The sequence below is a fragment of the Triticum urartu genome, chromosome 7 (genome assembly GCF_003073215.2).
Source record: "Triticum urartu cultivar G1812 chromosome 7, Tu2.1, whole genome shotgun sequence".
Taxonomy (NCBI): domain Eukaryota; kingdom Viridiplantae; phylum Streptophyta; class Magnoliopsida; order Poales; family Poaceae; genus Triticum; species Triticum urartu.
The window spans coordinates 718,144,518-718,160,119 of NC_053028.1; the positions used below are offsets into that span (position 1 = coordinate 718,144,518).

General features: G+C 44.0%; 1 protein-coding gene across 1 annotated transcript; it reads right to left on the reverse strand.

Moving 5' to 3' along the window:
• Window positions 1-14,011: 14,011 nt before the first annotated feature.
• LOC125522628 lies at window positions 14,012-15,136 on the reverse strand. The gene is made up of 2 exons (XM_048687670.1): window positions 14,432-15,136; window positions 14,012-14,286 (listed from the first exon to the last, which is right to left on the reverse strand). The coding sequence occupies exons 1-2, from the start codon at window positions 15,048-15,050 to the stop codon at window positions 14,261-14,263; spliced, it is 645 nt and encodes a 214-aa protein (XP_048543627.1). The 5' UTR covers window positions 15,051-15,136; the 3' UTR covers window positions 14,012-14,260.
• Window positions 15,137-15,602: the final 466 nt, after the last annotated feature.

A 15,602-nucleotide genomic window follows, 5' to 3' on the forward strand; every position in this document is an offset into this window, starting at 1 on the left:
AAGGATTTTCTCACCGGCAAATTCCTCAGTGAAGAATTCATAAAAATCGCCTATTCACCCCCCCTCTAGTCGATATAACGCACTTTCAATTGGTATCAGAGCCCGGTACTCCCTTGTTCTGTGTGATTTTGGTTTAACCACCTGGAGTTTTAGTTATGTCGACCGCAGGTATGATCAAGGTCTCTGCTGGGTGTCCTACCTTCGATGGGACGGACTACCCCTACTGGAAGAACAAGATGCGTATGCATCTTGAGGCAATTGATAACGATCTCTGGTACATTGTGGAAAATGATGTTCCCTCCGTCTCACCCTCACTGAACGCTACCGATGTGAAGAGATTCAAGCAACTCGATTCCCAAGCGAAGAATATCATATGTGGCCATCTGAGCAAAGGACAGTATAGAAGAGTGAGTGCCTTGGAGACTGCCAAGCTTATCTGGGATAGGCTGTCCAAAGTGAACGAAGGAGTCCCAACTCAGCGTGACTCTCGAGTTGATGTTCTTCACAATCTCTTCAACCGCTTCAAAAGACTCGACAATGAAAACATTCAGCAAACCTTTGATCGCCTCACTGACATCTCAAATGAGCTTCAAGCACTTGGTGCCACTGACATCACCGACCGTGAGGTGGTGAAGAAATTGCTGAGATCGCTTGATTCCTCATTTGATACTCTGGCACTGATGATACAAGAGTGTGCTGATAACAAGTCCCCGCTGATATCCTCGAAAGGCTAAACAGTCATGAGTTCCAGCTTGCTGAAAAGAGAGATCTCAATGGTTCGAGCTATGGCAGATCACGTGCACTGAAGGCCAAGGCAGTATCGGAATCCGTAGATGAAGACTCTGGTAGCAGCCTTGGTGACCCTGAAGAACTGAGTCATGATCTACCACTGCTTGTGAAGAAATTCCAGAAGTTTTCAAGACGTGGTCGCTTTGGAAAACCCTCAAGGAGCAATGATTCCTCATCTAGTGACTACAAGAAGAGGCTTTGTCACAAGTGCAAGAAACCTGGACACTACATTCAAGATTGTCCTCAGTGGGAAAAGGAATCAAAGAAGAAGAAATACAAGGATTACAATTCTGATGATCCGAAGAAAAAGAAGAAATCCTCAAAATCTTCATCATCAAAATCCTCAAAGTCTTCATCTCACAAGAAGAGCAGCTCCAAGAAGGCTCGGGCATTCATTGGCAAGGAAATGGACTCTCATGCTGAATCTGAGGAACAAGAGGAAGAGGAGGCTTCTGAGAACTCCGAGTCTGGTGTGGCGAGCCTAGCCCTCGCTACTGCATTCGTCAGCAAGTCTATCTTCAACCCTGAAGAAAATGACCTCACCACCAAGGCTGATGAAGGCAATGATGACTATCCTCACACCTATTGCTTCATGGCAAAGGGTGCCAAGGTACCTAAATATACTTCCTCTGAGTCTAGTGAAGATGGATCTGATGAAAATCTTAAGCCCAGCTACACAAAACTTGCTAAGATTGCTGTGAAACAACAAAAGGCTTTTGAAAAGGCTCAAAACATGCTAGACAAAAGTGATGATATGTTGGGTGAAGAAATGGATCGCACTAAAGCCTTGACTGAAAATCTTCAGAGACTTCAGACCAGGTTTGACAACCTTCAAGGTCATCATAACACTCTCTTGTCTGATCATGAGAACCTTTCTTATGAATTTCTTCAAAGAAAGCAAGATCTTGAGAAGCTAAGAGTGAGTTATGAAGATCTTCAGAAGGAGCGCGATTCATTACTTGCTCAACAAATCAGCGCTGCTCAGGAAGAATTTGTTCCTCCATGTTTGAAATGCATTGAACGAGAATCTGCTAATTATTCACCTGAATGTTCAAATGCTTCTAATGTTACAAATTCTTCACCTGTCTCTGCTGTCACTAATTCCTCATCTGAGGACATTGCTAGTATCACTGACGATGCAGGGCTGAAGGAATTGTACATGACAGGCATGTACAAAAGCCTCAAAGGGCATCAGGCTCTTTTTGATGTGCTTCAAAAGCAGATCCTCAACAGGAACCCTAGGAAAGAGTGTATTGCCTTTGAGAGGAAACTCAATGCTGATGGTACATATTGGAAGCCTGAGCAGTACCCCAAAACCTCATGGGTTGCTGCAAAGGGACCTCCAGTTGATCCATCTAATTTATCTGGTTATACATGTGAATCTTCTCATTCTTCTGATGAGTCATTTGACTCCAACTATAAACTGTTCAAAAATCAGAATGGTGAAGTATTTGCTAGATATGCTGGCACTAACTGCAGGAATGGTTCCCCTATGAAGAAAATCTGGGTTCCCAAAAAGTGCCTTGAAAGTCTTCAGGTGAATGTCCTCATGACACCACTTGTGAAGAATAGGAACCCCAGATCAAATTCTTCATATGGACCAAATTCTTCATATGGATCCAAGTCCTCATACGGACCAAATTCCTCACGTGGATCAAATTCCTCAAAAGGATCAAAGTCCTCATATGAACATCATCGTGCTAACAACTCTGTTTCGCAGGGAAGAGCCAAGGGCTATGAATATGAGCATTATTCTTCTAATCATTATGTTCATAAGTCCTCGAAGAATTTCTCTGCTTATTCATATGCTTACCCTAATCCCTCTTATGTGAAACGAAATGGTTTGGCCTCTATGCCACCATTCTCATATGGAGCTCGCAGAGTGATGAACTCTTTGCCACCCCTTCAGATGTGGGTGGTGAAGAAAAAGAACTAATCTCTTATGCAGGGTCAGGTCTCCAGACGCACTGTAACGTCTGAAGAATTTGCTGGGGACCAGATAAAATTGCCTGAAAGGACGCATGCTAATCATGAAGAAATGAATTTTCATTTCTCACGTCCTCACACTTCTTTATCTGTCTTACTGCTTGATGAAATTGATCTGATGAATTTGATATCATATTCTTCACTGATGAAGTATATGAGTTCGTAAGCTGCACTAATTCATCTGCAGGATGATCAACCCAAAGCCACTGAGTGGGTCCTCGATAGTGGATGTACAAATCACATGACTGGTGACAAGAATCTATTGATGGATGCTCCCTTATCATCATCGCATCTGAAGCATATCATCTTCGCGGACAAAAGCAAAAGTCAGGTATTGGGTCTAGGTAAGGTTGCTATCACAAAGGATCGACACATGGACAAGGTCATGCTTGTTGAGTCCTTAGGATACAAGCTTATGTCTGTCTCAATGCTTTGTGATCTTGATATGGTTGTTGTCTTTGGCAAGTATCGTTGTGTTGTGATTATGGAAGCTGACAATTCCAAAGTCTTCGAAGGCTTTAGGAGAGGAGACCTGTATATTGTTGATTTCTCTGCAGATTCACAACCAGCCATGTGCCTACTTGCAAAAGCTTCAGAAGGATGGTTATGGCATCGACGACTTGGTCATGCAGGCATGAAGAATTTGCACACACTTGCGAAGAAGAAGCATGTCATTGGCATTGAGAATGTCAAATTCCTCAAGGATCACTTATGCGGTGCCTGTGAAGCTGGAAAGATGACCAAGGCCAAGCATCCAGCGAAGACTATCATGACCACTACTCGTCCATTTGAATTGCTTCACATGGATCTCTTCGGTCCTAATCATTATTCCTCTGTTTCGAATGAAGCATCTCAATATGGTTTTGTTATTGTTGATGATTATTCTCGTTACACATGGGTACACCTTGTTACTTACAAACATGAAGTGCAGGAAGTCTTCAAACGATTTTCCTCGAGGGCTTCAACCAACTTTGGTGTGAAGATCAAGCACATCAGAAGTGAAAATGGCACTGAGTTCAAGAATTCGGGTCTCGATGATTATCTTGATGAACTTGGTATTACTCATGAGTTATCTGCTCCTTATACTCCTCAACAGAATGGCGTCGTGGAGCGCAAGAACAGGACTCTTGCTAAGATGGCTCGCACTATGCTTGACGAGTACAAAACCCCTCGCCGCTTCTGGGTTGATGCAATTGATACTGCGTGCCATATCATCAATAGAGTATATCTTCACAAATTCTTCAAGAAGACTGCCTATGAAATCCTCACTAACAAGAAACCCAATGTGAGTTATTTCAAAGTCTTCGGTGCTAAATGCTGGATTAGAGATCCTCATCACAACTCTAAATTTGCATCGAAAGCACATGAAGGTTTTATGCTTGGTTACGGAAATGACTCGCACACCTACAGAGTCTTCAACAATGTTCTTCACAAGATTGTTGAAACTGTAGATGTGCGGTTCGATGAAACTAATGGCTCGCAAAGAGAGCACCTACCTTCTGTGTTAGATGAACCAACACCTGAGGATTCTATCAAGCATAAGGCTACTGAAGATGTCGTTCCTACTGAAGAATCTGTTGAAGAATTCATTCCAGAACGTGAAGAATGTCAAGCTGATGCACCTGAAGAAAATGCTGAGGAAATTGATGCTGAAGAAATTGCTGATCAAATTCCTCAACGACAACCAGCTCATCCTCGCGTTGCAAAAGAAGTGCAAGTGGAGAAGATCATCGATGACATTAGAGCACCATGTCCTCTCACACGCTCAAAAGCTTCACACTTATGTAACTTTTGTGGGCACTATGCTTTTGTCTCTATCACAAAGCCCACTAAGGTTGATGAAGCATTTCTGGAGCCTGTGGATTCAGGCCATGCAAGAAGAATTACATCAGTTCAAGCTCAACAACGTCTGGGAACTGGTGGATCGTCCAGATCCTCGCAAGCATAATATCATTGGCACAAAGTGGATCTACCGCAACAAGCAAGATGAAAATAGCCTTGTGGTGAGGAATAAGGCACGTCTAGTAGCTCAAGGCTACACACAGGTTGAAGGAGTTGATTTTGATGAAACTTTTGCACCTGTTGCTAGACTTGAGGCTATTTGCATATTACTTGCTTATGCTAACCATCATGATATCATCTTAAATCAAATGGATGTGAAAAGTGCATTCCTCAATGGTAAGCTTGAGGAAGAAGTATATGTTGCTCAACCCCCAGGTTTTGAAGATCCAAAACATCCTGACAAGGTCTTCAGACTCAATAAGGCCCTCTATGGCCTCAAGCAGGCCCCATGGGCGTGGTATGATACTTTGAAGGAATTCTTCATGAAGAAAGGCTTCACACCCGGTTCACTCGATCCCACTCTCTTTACTAGATCTTATGATGGTGAACTATTTGTGTGCCAAATATATGTTGATGATATCACCTTTGGTTGTACTGACCAACGTTATAGTGATGAATTTGCCTATATGATGAGTGAAGAATATCAAATGTCTATGATGGGAGAGTTGAAATTCTTCTTAGGTCTTCAAATTCGTCAACAGCGCAATGGCATATTCATATCTCATGAGAAATACCTCAAGGATGTCCTGAAGAAATTCGGCATGCAAGATTGCAAAGGCATCAAAATTCCTATGCCCACAAATGGTCAACTATGCACTGATGAAAATGGTATTGACTTCGATCATAAGGTATACCGCTCCATGATTGGCTCTTTATTGTACTTATGTGCATCTAGGCCAGATATAATGCTTAGTGTTTGCATGTGTGCCCGATTTCAAGCTGCACCGAAGGAATCAGACCATAAGGCTGTGAAGCATATTCTTCGATATCTAGCTCACACACCAACACTAGGATTATGGTATCCCAAGGGCTCGGATTTTGATCTCATTGGATATTCTGACTCTGACTATGCTGGTGATCTTGTGGACCGCAAGTCAACATCTGGTACATGTCATTTCCTCGGACAATCCTTGGATTGTTGGTCCTCGAAGAAACAGAACTGCGTATCACTGTCTACTTCTGAAGCTGAGTACATTGCTGTTGGTTCTTGCTGTGCTCAACTGCTATGGATGAAGCAAACACTCAAGGACTATGGCGTCAACGTGAAGAATGTGCCTCTCCTCTATGACAATGAGAGCGCCATCAAGATTGCTCACAACCCAGTTCAGCACTCAAAGACAAAGCACATTCAGATTCGTCATCATTTTCTTCACGGTCATGTGTTGAAGGGCGACATTTCTATTGAGCATGTGAAGACTGAAGAACAGCTAGCCGATATCTTCGCAAAGCCCTTGGATGAGAAGAGATTTAGCAAGTTGCGGTGTGAGATAAATATCTTAGAGTCTTCGAATGTACTTTGAAAAGGCACTCATCCTAACACTTATGCAAAATTGATGACTTAGATGTGCAACACATGAAGAAACGTTTTTTCTTCAATCAATGAAGAATAACACTCTAAGTGTGAAGAAATTAATGAAGAATTTGATTCTCAGAACCCCACGACAATTGTACGCGGTGTCTGAAATCAGCATTCTTATACAGTGGGTCATGCCACCACAAAAGTTGAGAATCTTCAATTTGAGTTTTTCCTCAGTTTTGAAATTCCTCAGTTGTTCAAATTCTTCAACTTTTCAAAATCTTCACTGTTTTCGTCGTTTCTCTTCATTGGCTATATATATATATATGAGTTTATATCCTCTACAGCATTCACTTATGGCTATTTCTTCAAGTTGGTGTTTTCTGGTAAGTGAATGTGATCGGACCCTTCCCCCTCCGTGCTATACTCAATCCAATCTATTCACAAATTCTTTATGTGCGTTCTATTTGAAACTCGTTCAAAATCTTCACTGTGTCCTTGTCAGCTGAAGAAATTGCGAACGAAACGTTAAAACTAATCTCATCCATATTTTCGGTTTTGCCGCTCAAACCTTTCCACATCCCACGATGAATTTTTTATTCACCCAACATCTTACACGATCTCCACCTCTCTGTACGTGGGTGACACATGTCGTGCGAAGGAGAAGGGTCAGGGGCACGTTCGTCCCAAATCTTCGGGCAAACAGTTTTTCACTGTCACTATAAATACCACCTCACCCCTTCCTCACTTCCTTTACTCCGCTCGATCTCTCTCTCCCACTCAAGCTTCTCAGACCCTAGCGCCGCCGCTACTCTATCGTCGCCGGTGAGGAAGAGCTTCACTGCCTCGACCTCGTCGCTGTCGTACTTGCCCCGACCGCGGAAATCTTCACCTCCGCCGCCGCCGTAGACATCTTCCTCCGCCAAGTTAGGGCGTGGAAGATCTACACCAACGAACCTCACTTCTCCATCTCTGTGTTCATCGTGTTCTTCGTTCAGGGTAATTAAAAGTTACTTTTACTGCCCTCTTTGATTTGAAGTTTCTCTACAAAATCTTCAAAAGGTGTTTTATTCTTCAAATCTTCACACACTAAAATACCTCACAAATCTTCTGCTCTTGATTCATTTCTCTAAGCTTTATTCTCTTCAAGATTCCTCAATTGTGTGGATCTACGATCTATACAACTCTGGAACCTAAGACAAAGCACGCTTAGTGAAATTCTTCAAGACACATCTGGTCAAATTCCTCAAACTTGTTCTTTTTGAAAAACCTTCTGAGAACGCATATGACCTCTCCAAATTCCTCGCAACTATATTCTGTTCACAGGTACTCATGTCCGCTGCTGAATCACTAGGTTCTCATCAACCTAACTCATTTGCAGCGTTCCTCGAAGAAAAACTGCATACTTCTTCAGATAATTCAATTGTTCAAATTCCTCAGCTGAAGAATATGGCAGATGGTAAGAAGCCACAGAAAGGAGGAAACAAACATGAGGTCATGACTGCTTTTGAGATCCCTCAGGACATTTATAAAGATTATTCCACACCTGATGAAGCCAAGTTTGGCAAAGAGAACAAAAATCAGCGCAAGGTGCGCATTTAGAGGATAGAAAGAAGATGGGCAAGAGAATGGAAGGAGTACAGATACGTTACTCCAAAATATATGAAGAAATTCACTCTCAACCCTCCATGCCCAAGACTTCCACTGGCACTTGGCCAAGTGGCTGATCCCACTAGCCTCAAACGCAGTGAGGACTTCCCTGAAGAATGGGCCAGGAGTCAAGCCAAATTGGCAAGACAAGCCAGAGAAGCAGTGAGGAAATTCAACGAAGATTCTGCTGCTGCTGCTGCCACTGAGGCCTCTGTCAAGCCGAGGAAATCAATGGCAAAGAAGCCTTCTCGTAAGCCAAGTGCTTCACCAACATTGCTCTCACGGCCAAGTTCCTTAGCTGCGCCCTCACGGCCAGGAACTTCAAAATCTTCAAGACCAATTCCTCAAGCTGCTCCTTCTCCATCAAAATCCTCAGCACCTCAACCAAAGTCCTCAGCACCTGTGCATCTGGCCTCGTGCCAAAGGACTGCAGGTATCTCAATTGCCTCTGGTGTCTCAGCAAGTTCCTCAGCTGCACCGAATTCTTCATCTGGCCCCACTCTGCTGAAGATTAAGGCAACTGCTGGACAAGGTCCTCGGCCAAGTCCCAAGAAGAACCAGGTCACCTTCCAAGAGCCACCTGAAGATGATGAGGCTGATGATGATGAACTTGCGTAAATCATCAGAGATAGGCAAGTAAGGGCTGCTAGAGCCAAAGGCACACCTGTGCCACTGCTTTTGGATCCAAGGGCGATCCTCGATTATATTGATCTCTGGCATAAAGACCCAAATACACCTATGCCTGACTTCAAGTTGACACCTGGTCAAAATCACATGCTGACTCACTTCATCCAAGAGGAGAAGTGGAAGTATGACCAGACCAGACAGATCAAGAAGGCCCAGTACAAGAAAGAGAAGTTTCTGAAGACCAACGCGCTCAAAATGTCGACTGATGAACTCATCAAAATACAGTCTGACATCAAAACCCTCAGCGAAAAATTCGACTCATACTATGCTGATTAGAAAGGAGCCAAAGTCAGGTTTGTGAAACTGACTGAGAAGTTCACCAATGTTGCAGCCCCATCGCAACAAGAAGTTCCTCAAGCAGAAGCTTCTGCTCAGCCCACTGAAGAACATGCCAGCACCGCTGATGACTTTCAGGCTGCTGAAGAAAATGCTAGTTCCAGGGCTGATGACTCCATTCCAGCTGCTGAAGAAATTGCCAGGGCATCGACTAGTGGTGCGCCTGAAGAAAATGAAGAAGTCAGGGCAACTGCATCAGTTGCCTGAGGAAATTCAAACAGATTCCTCAGCTCCACCTGCGCCTACACCAACTCCTATTCCTCCATCTGCATCAGATGTGAAGAAGACCAAGGCTGCAGAGCGAGCTGCAGTGAAGAAAAGGAAAGCATCAAGTGCTTCAGAATCTTCAGCTCCAAAGAAGATGAAGCCTATGACCAGCTCTTATGAAAATCCGATCGATGCTGTTCCGATTTCCACCATGCCATCAAAGGACCTTGTTCCTTTTGGTGAAGAATATGAGATCCCAAGCGGATCTGATGAAGAAACTCAATCTGCTGCTTTGTCAGAGCAGATTGATGAGGAAATTGAAGTGGAAGCAATCCGTTCAACACCTGTTGTATCCTCACCAATGTCTCAGTTCACAGCTGAAGAGGCTGGTATTGAAGAAATAGATGATGAAGACGTGGATATTGGAAGCACAACGCCAGTGATGAATGATGACTTTTGGGATTGTCAGCATCCCAATTCTCCACTCTTCACCCCACTACAGCAAATTCCTCACTCCCCTGCACCAACAGTTCAATTGGGCTCTGAAGAAATTCATCCCATCTCATCTATCCGTGAAGACATTCCAGCCACTAGTGCTGAAGAAACTGCTGCTGCTGACAATGTGACTGCACCTGAGGAGGAACCAGAAATTCCTCAGACCGATGAACCTGAGCTCGCGATTCCTGAGGTCGTGATGCAACTCACTGACACACCTCTGCCAAAGCCAAAGGATCCTTTCTCAAGGAAGCAAAAGTTCAAGGCTGAAGACTTCTTTGGCGAGCACTTATTCTTCACTGATTATAATCCATATGACTCTGCTCGCATAAGGAAGAGGCGTTTCTGGACTGCTAGTCAAGCCAATTTCTATTCCTCAGTGCTGTTCAACAAAGACAAAGTCTTCGATCATACACATATTCCTCACGTAGATATGGAATCTCTGCCGTGCTTCGAGCCAGTCCTCAGTGTTCTTGACGACGTTGGGTTGCTTAACTTCTGCACTGACATGTGTGATTGGAATGAAGAACTCATTCTTCAGTTCTATGCAACGCTGCACATCACAGGAGATTCTGAAGATGTGAATTCATGGGTGCTCGATTGGATGTCTGAAAATACTCATCACAAGGCACCAGCTTCTGAATTGCTTCGTTCCCTACCACTCAGTCCTCCCCTTGAAGATGCACGTTGTGTCTATAGTGAACCTGATCTTTCAAATCACTACATGCAAGTTTTGATGAAGCCTTTGAAGCCAGGGCAGGCCTCTCGAACCAAATTCCTCGTCAAGGAATTACTGTATGTGCCTCGGACTGTCTATCGCATTCTGTCGAAGACAATGAGTCCTATCAAAGGCCACGACTCAAATGATGAAGAAGTCGTTGGCATCATGAAGAATATGCTTTTCAACATCTGTCATGGCGTTCCCGTCAACTTCCATGATTTCTTCATGAGGACTCTGCCCAATATTGCTATGTCACCATTTGAGCTGAAGCCTTATGCGCCATGGATTATGAGATTCATCAGGACAAGGTCTTCACTCAACTACAAAGCTGACACTCTGAACCACTGCAACTACTTGCCTCCAATCGAAGTCCTCAAACGGACATTTTCCTCAGCTAATGACAAAGGCAAGGCCGCTGCTGTGATAGATGAAGGTATTCGTCCAGTGGATGGTCAATTTCGCAAGGCTGCATCCTACTCCACCAATGATGACTCTGCCACACATGACTCTGCCGCCAACAATGCCAAGAAAAATCCTCAAGCCACAGCACCCAGGGTGATGACTGATCGTGAGTTACTCCTCAGTCTTCATCAGAAGGTTGATCGCAATCATAAATGGGTCAAGCGTCAGTTTGGTTCAATTCTTCACAACATGACTTCAACACACAATGCAGTGAAGAAAAACCACTACTACCTCGATGAAAACCTCAACCGCACCTGGGCTATTCTGTCTCAAGTTTATAGCGCTAAAGATCTGAAGAAAATGGGTCTCAAAGAAGAGTTTGACTGGTCTGCACCTCCTCCGAAGAATTATAAGAAGGTCAAGGTTCCTTCTTTGGTGGCCAGCTCCTATTCTTCATCACGTGACACTGATGAACATGAAGACTTGGACGACACTGCGGCAGGCCCTACTTCAACAACCGACCCCGACAACGCTGGCGCTCCTTCATCAACTTGATTATCTTCAGGGGCGTTAGTCCTCAATTTCGATCCTTTTGGTCATTCGACAACAAAGGGGGAGAAATCTGAGTTAGTCTTCAAGCGGGTCTATTATACGGGAGTTTTTTTTTTGCCAAGTTACAACTCTCGTTCTTCCGAAACTTTTATTGGATCGAGTTGTAAACTTAAACCTGATGGTGGTCTGATACTTCTGCTACGTTATTCTGCATGCTTATTCCTCGTTAATATTATCGCACGCATGCTGAAATACGTCAGTCACCATTTTTCATCATGCATTTCAAATTCTTCATGGTATATATCAAATGCGTGTATGAATTACAAGATATAGGGGGAGATCCCCATGATTCAACTCTTCAAGTGTGCATTGCTTCAAAAGCAAATTCCTCACTATGCACATCTTCAGCGGGAGTTCTTCTATATCTTGCAATCAAATTCCTCAATATCAGTATTTACACTTCATATGTTTATCCCCGTTGAAAACCTAACCTATATTGTCATCAATCACCAAAAAGGGGGAGATTGTAAGTGCATCTAGTGCCCCTTAGTGATTTTGGTGTATTGAAGACTTATAGGTTAAGGATCTAATGTGTTTATGAGTGTACACAGGTCTATAAGTCTATGTGGAGTTTGATATTTACAGTGAAAGTCGACCCCTAAAAATGAAGTTCTTTGACAGAATACTTTGATATTCTGAAGACTTTCTGAAGACTTTGAAAGTGAAGAAATTGGTGTGACCTTGAAGACTTGGTATTCATTCGAGGAACATGGAGCGTGAAGACTTTTGTTTTCGTAGTTTCATTTTCTCCTTCATGAGTCATAGGAAACACCGTACTGTTAAAGGGGGTCGAGAAAATACTAAGGAAAATTTTCCAAGTGATGTTCAACTCAAAATCCTACACCTACCAATCCCTTCGAGTGAAGCCATTGAAAATCTCATACAGTTCAGTCAATTTCTTCAGTGACAGAGACGCAGTTCTTCTGGTCACTGAGGACTTTGTTCTGACTGAGGAGTTAGGAATTCGCCAGTGCGAATTGCCTACACAGTGAGGAACATGATAGCCCTGAGGAATTTGTACCTCAAATTTCCGACCGTTGCTGTGCTACGCGCCAGCTGTCTCAAAATATCTTGTCCATCCAACGGTCATATCATTGAAGGGCATTTATGTCTTATCATGTCGGGCTGCTCCCTAGGCTATAAATAGCCGCCCCCTACAACCACTAGCTGGTTGGCTGCTCCGAAAGAAACTGACACTTGTCATTTGAGAGCATCCCATCCTCCGAGGACTTTGAGCGAAAATCATCAAGTGAGGAAAATCCAAAACCCAAACCCAAACACCTACAAACCCAAAGTGATTGAGCATCACTGTAGAGATTGATCCTGCGTGGATTCGACGCTTGTTACCTTTGAAGACTGTGCTTCTTCCAGACGGTTAGGCGTCATGGTCTAGAGCATCCAAGAGGAATTGTGGATCGCCGAGTGACCGAGTTTGTGAAGGTTCGGAAGTCAGCTGAAGACTTACCACGAGTGATTGGGCGAGGACTGTGTGTCCTTAGCTCAAGGAGAATACGGTGAGGACTGTGTGTCCTCAGGTTTAAATACCTAGCCGCTCCAACCAGATGTACAACTGAGACAGCAGTTGGAACTGGTCTACCAAATCATTGTCTTGACCAAGCCAACTGGTTCTATTTCCTCAACACTTTCATTTCCTCATTACTGTGTTGCATGTTTGTTCATATCTGTGTTTGAAGACTTTGACTGAAGACTTTCTCAATTTCCTCAGTTCAATTTCTTCAGTCTGTTTGTCTTCATCTTGTGCTATCCTGTGTTTACGCTTTTTGTACTCTATGTTTGTTTTCATTTCATCATGATGATCATGCATGTATTCTCTTAAGTTTACTTCTGAGTACTTATTCCGCTGCAAGTAGTTCTTCGCTAAGGAATTTCCTCACCGGCAAATTCCTCAGTGAAGAATTCATAAAAATCGCCTATTCCCCCCCCCCCCTCTAGTCAATATAACGCACTTTCAGTGCTCTTTGGGTTCGTATCCTCTGGATGCTCCTCTTTAAGCTAATAAAATCCACCCTTTATCGAAAAAAATTCTCAGTCCTAACTAAACTGATGTTGGAGGCCATGCAGAAGACCATCTCTTGTTCCCGGAAATGGAAGACATAACCAGCTGCTTTTAAGTCCTCTTGCCGGTCAAGGTTACAACTTCATTTACCAACCTCATTAGGTGGTGCTTGGTTACTCTATATTTACTTTTGTTTCATGTTATCACGTTAATACACCAACATACTGTCTACCATAGAATAAAATCATTGAAAATAAACACCGCATGGTCACCATACTTTTGAGCATTGTCCGTTAAGGCAATAGTGAATTGAATAGAAATGTGATGTCTTGGTGCCGGTGAAAGCATCCGCAGAAGAACGGCGAGGGGGTTGCCGACAATCCCGGCTCTCATGAGGCAGCACTGCCATGGGCCGGATAACTTATATAAAAATTTCTGGTCTGGATCACAATTAATAATCATGGTTTTTATATTTTACATAAACCCCCCAGATTGGATCAGGATTAATAGTCGAGATCAGATATTTCACATAAAGCCATTGTTATTTGCAGATGAGCCATCTTCTTCCTGTGTCTGGGGCTTTGGGCTATGGGTTGTCGCTCCCCCCTTCCTACGTCTGGAACTTCATTCTGATATAGAGAAGGAACTTGATTCAGGTCATGAGATGAAGTCCTCGGGGATGGCATTGTAGCTGTCAATTACTCTGTGCTAATGGTGAAAATGCACTCTTGCAGTTTTTTACTACTCGACGGTCCAGAAACAATGATTTGTATATGCAGTTTAATGTATTTCAATTGTCAGAATTTCCAGCCGCCGGGCCGGACCAGAAAAATTCATACATATAAATACTTGCTCTCATATGAGCTGAGATTGCAAACAACCATGCATACAAAGTTTTGAACATAAAGACACTCAATTTGTTACGCGCTATTGTGTGACGAAATGTTGAAGCACTTTATTCGTGTGGACCTGCCAAGTGGATGCGTCAGGAGCATCACATCTAGAAGTACTCTCTGCGTACAGTATCTGCACAGTTAATAGAAAAAAGTTAGAAACATTATAAACATTGTTCTAGAATGCAATATATATGCTGAAATTTATGAAGAAATATAACGTTGTAGTCAATTGGACGTGGCAGCAACCCCAGTCTAGGCGTGCAAAGGGAACTTACAGGCAGGACTCCACAGGTCCAAGATGGCGTTTCTAGTCTGCTCTTGGATCCTTGATCGTACAATCTGAGCGTCAAGGGCATCTTGAGCTTCATGAGCGCTGTTGTTGTCGCCGGTGCTCGCTGCACACGAGATGTGGTAGTCGACGTTGCATGCCGTGCAGCGGTAGTACGACGCGTGCCCCGCGCCAGTGTCGCACGCGGCACAGCAGCCGTCGGCGACGACCAGCGTGAGGTCGTGCGTAGGGTCTCGCACGCTGCGCACGACTTGGGGGAGCAGCGCACAGGTTGGGTGCATATCGAACCCGCATGGTGGACAGTGGTAGAGGAAGGAGCTAGGGGCGCATAGCCCAAAACAGACATCGCATGAGAGGGTTGCGTCGCGGCGGGTCTGGACGAGCGTGAGCGGGTGCACATGGTGCTCGGGGGAGGAGAACGTCTGTGAGTGGCCGGCGCAAGACTCGTGGATGCAGAAGTCGCAGCCGGCACGGCAGATGTATGCCATGCCGGATAGGTCCTCCCAGCACATATCGCAGCGGAACAGCCCAGTGTGGTGGCGCTTCACGAGGTCGTGCCCTGGATGGGAGAAATGGCTAATGACGATGTCCTGGCGCTGGGCCATCTCCTGCTGCTGCTGGTGAGGAAGGATGGAGCTAAACACGCTGTGTGCTCCGTGTGTTTATGTGTTTGCTTTGGATTGCATTGGAACTGCATCTGCGTGGATACTTATAGATCTTCAGAATGCTAAATATAGTACAACAGTTGTTTTGAGTTAAAATAAAATGTGCACTTTGTATACTTTTTGTTTGTGAATTTTGACTTTGCTAAGCACATGTGCCATGCAATTTTGTATACTCCATTATCGATTGTGCTAGCCAGGCTGTCCTTGTCAATGAGTTCCATAGACACCCGAAGTAGTTGCCAAGCATCCTTGAATCAGTCCACTACTCGTTCATGTTTTTATAAAATTGCAAGTCAGCTGGATGACAGCCTAATCGTGCATAGATCATCGTTCTAAACAAATCAATAATCAACCCCTCAGCCGCGCAACACCAAAGACTTATCTACCCACCTCCTTATCTGTCCTTGGATCAACATCCAGAACCTCCCTAATAACACATGATTTGGCGGGGTCCCCTGTGGAATGAATATGTACGATTGTCCACTTGAGTTT

Bases quoted from the DNA above. Each gene is read 5' to 3' on its own strand.
- LOC125522628 (XM_048687670.1), bottom strand. From the start codon at position 15,050: ATGGCCCAGCGCCAGGACATCGTCATTAGCCATTTCTCCCATCCAGGG. The intron at 14,287-14,431 runs GTAAGTTCCCTT...TTAACTGTGCAG, and splicing joins GGACCTGTGGAGTCCTGCCT to ATACTGTACGCAGAGAGTAC.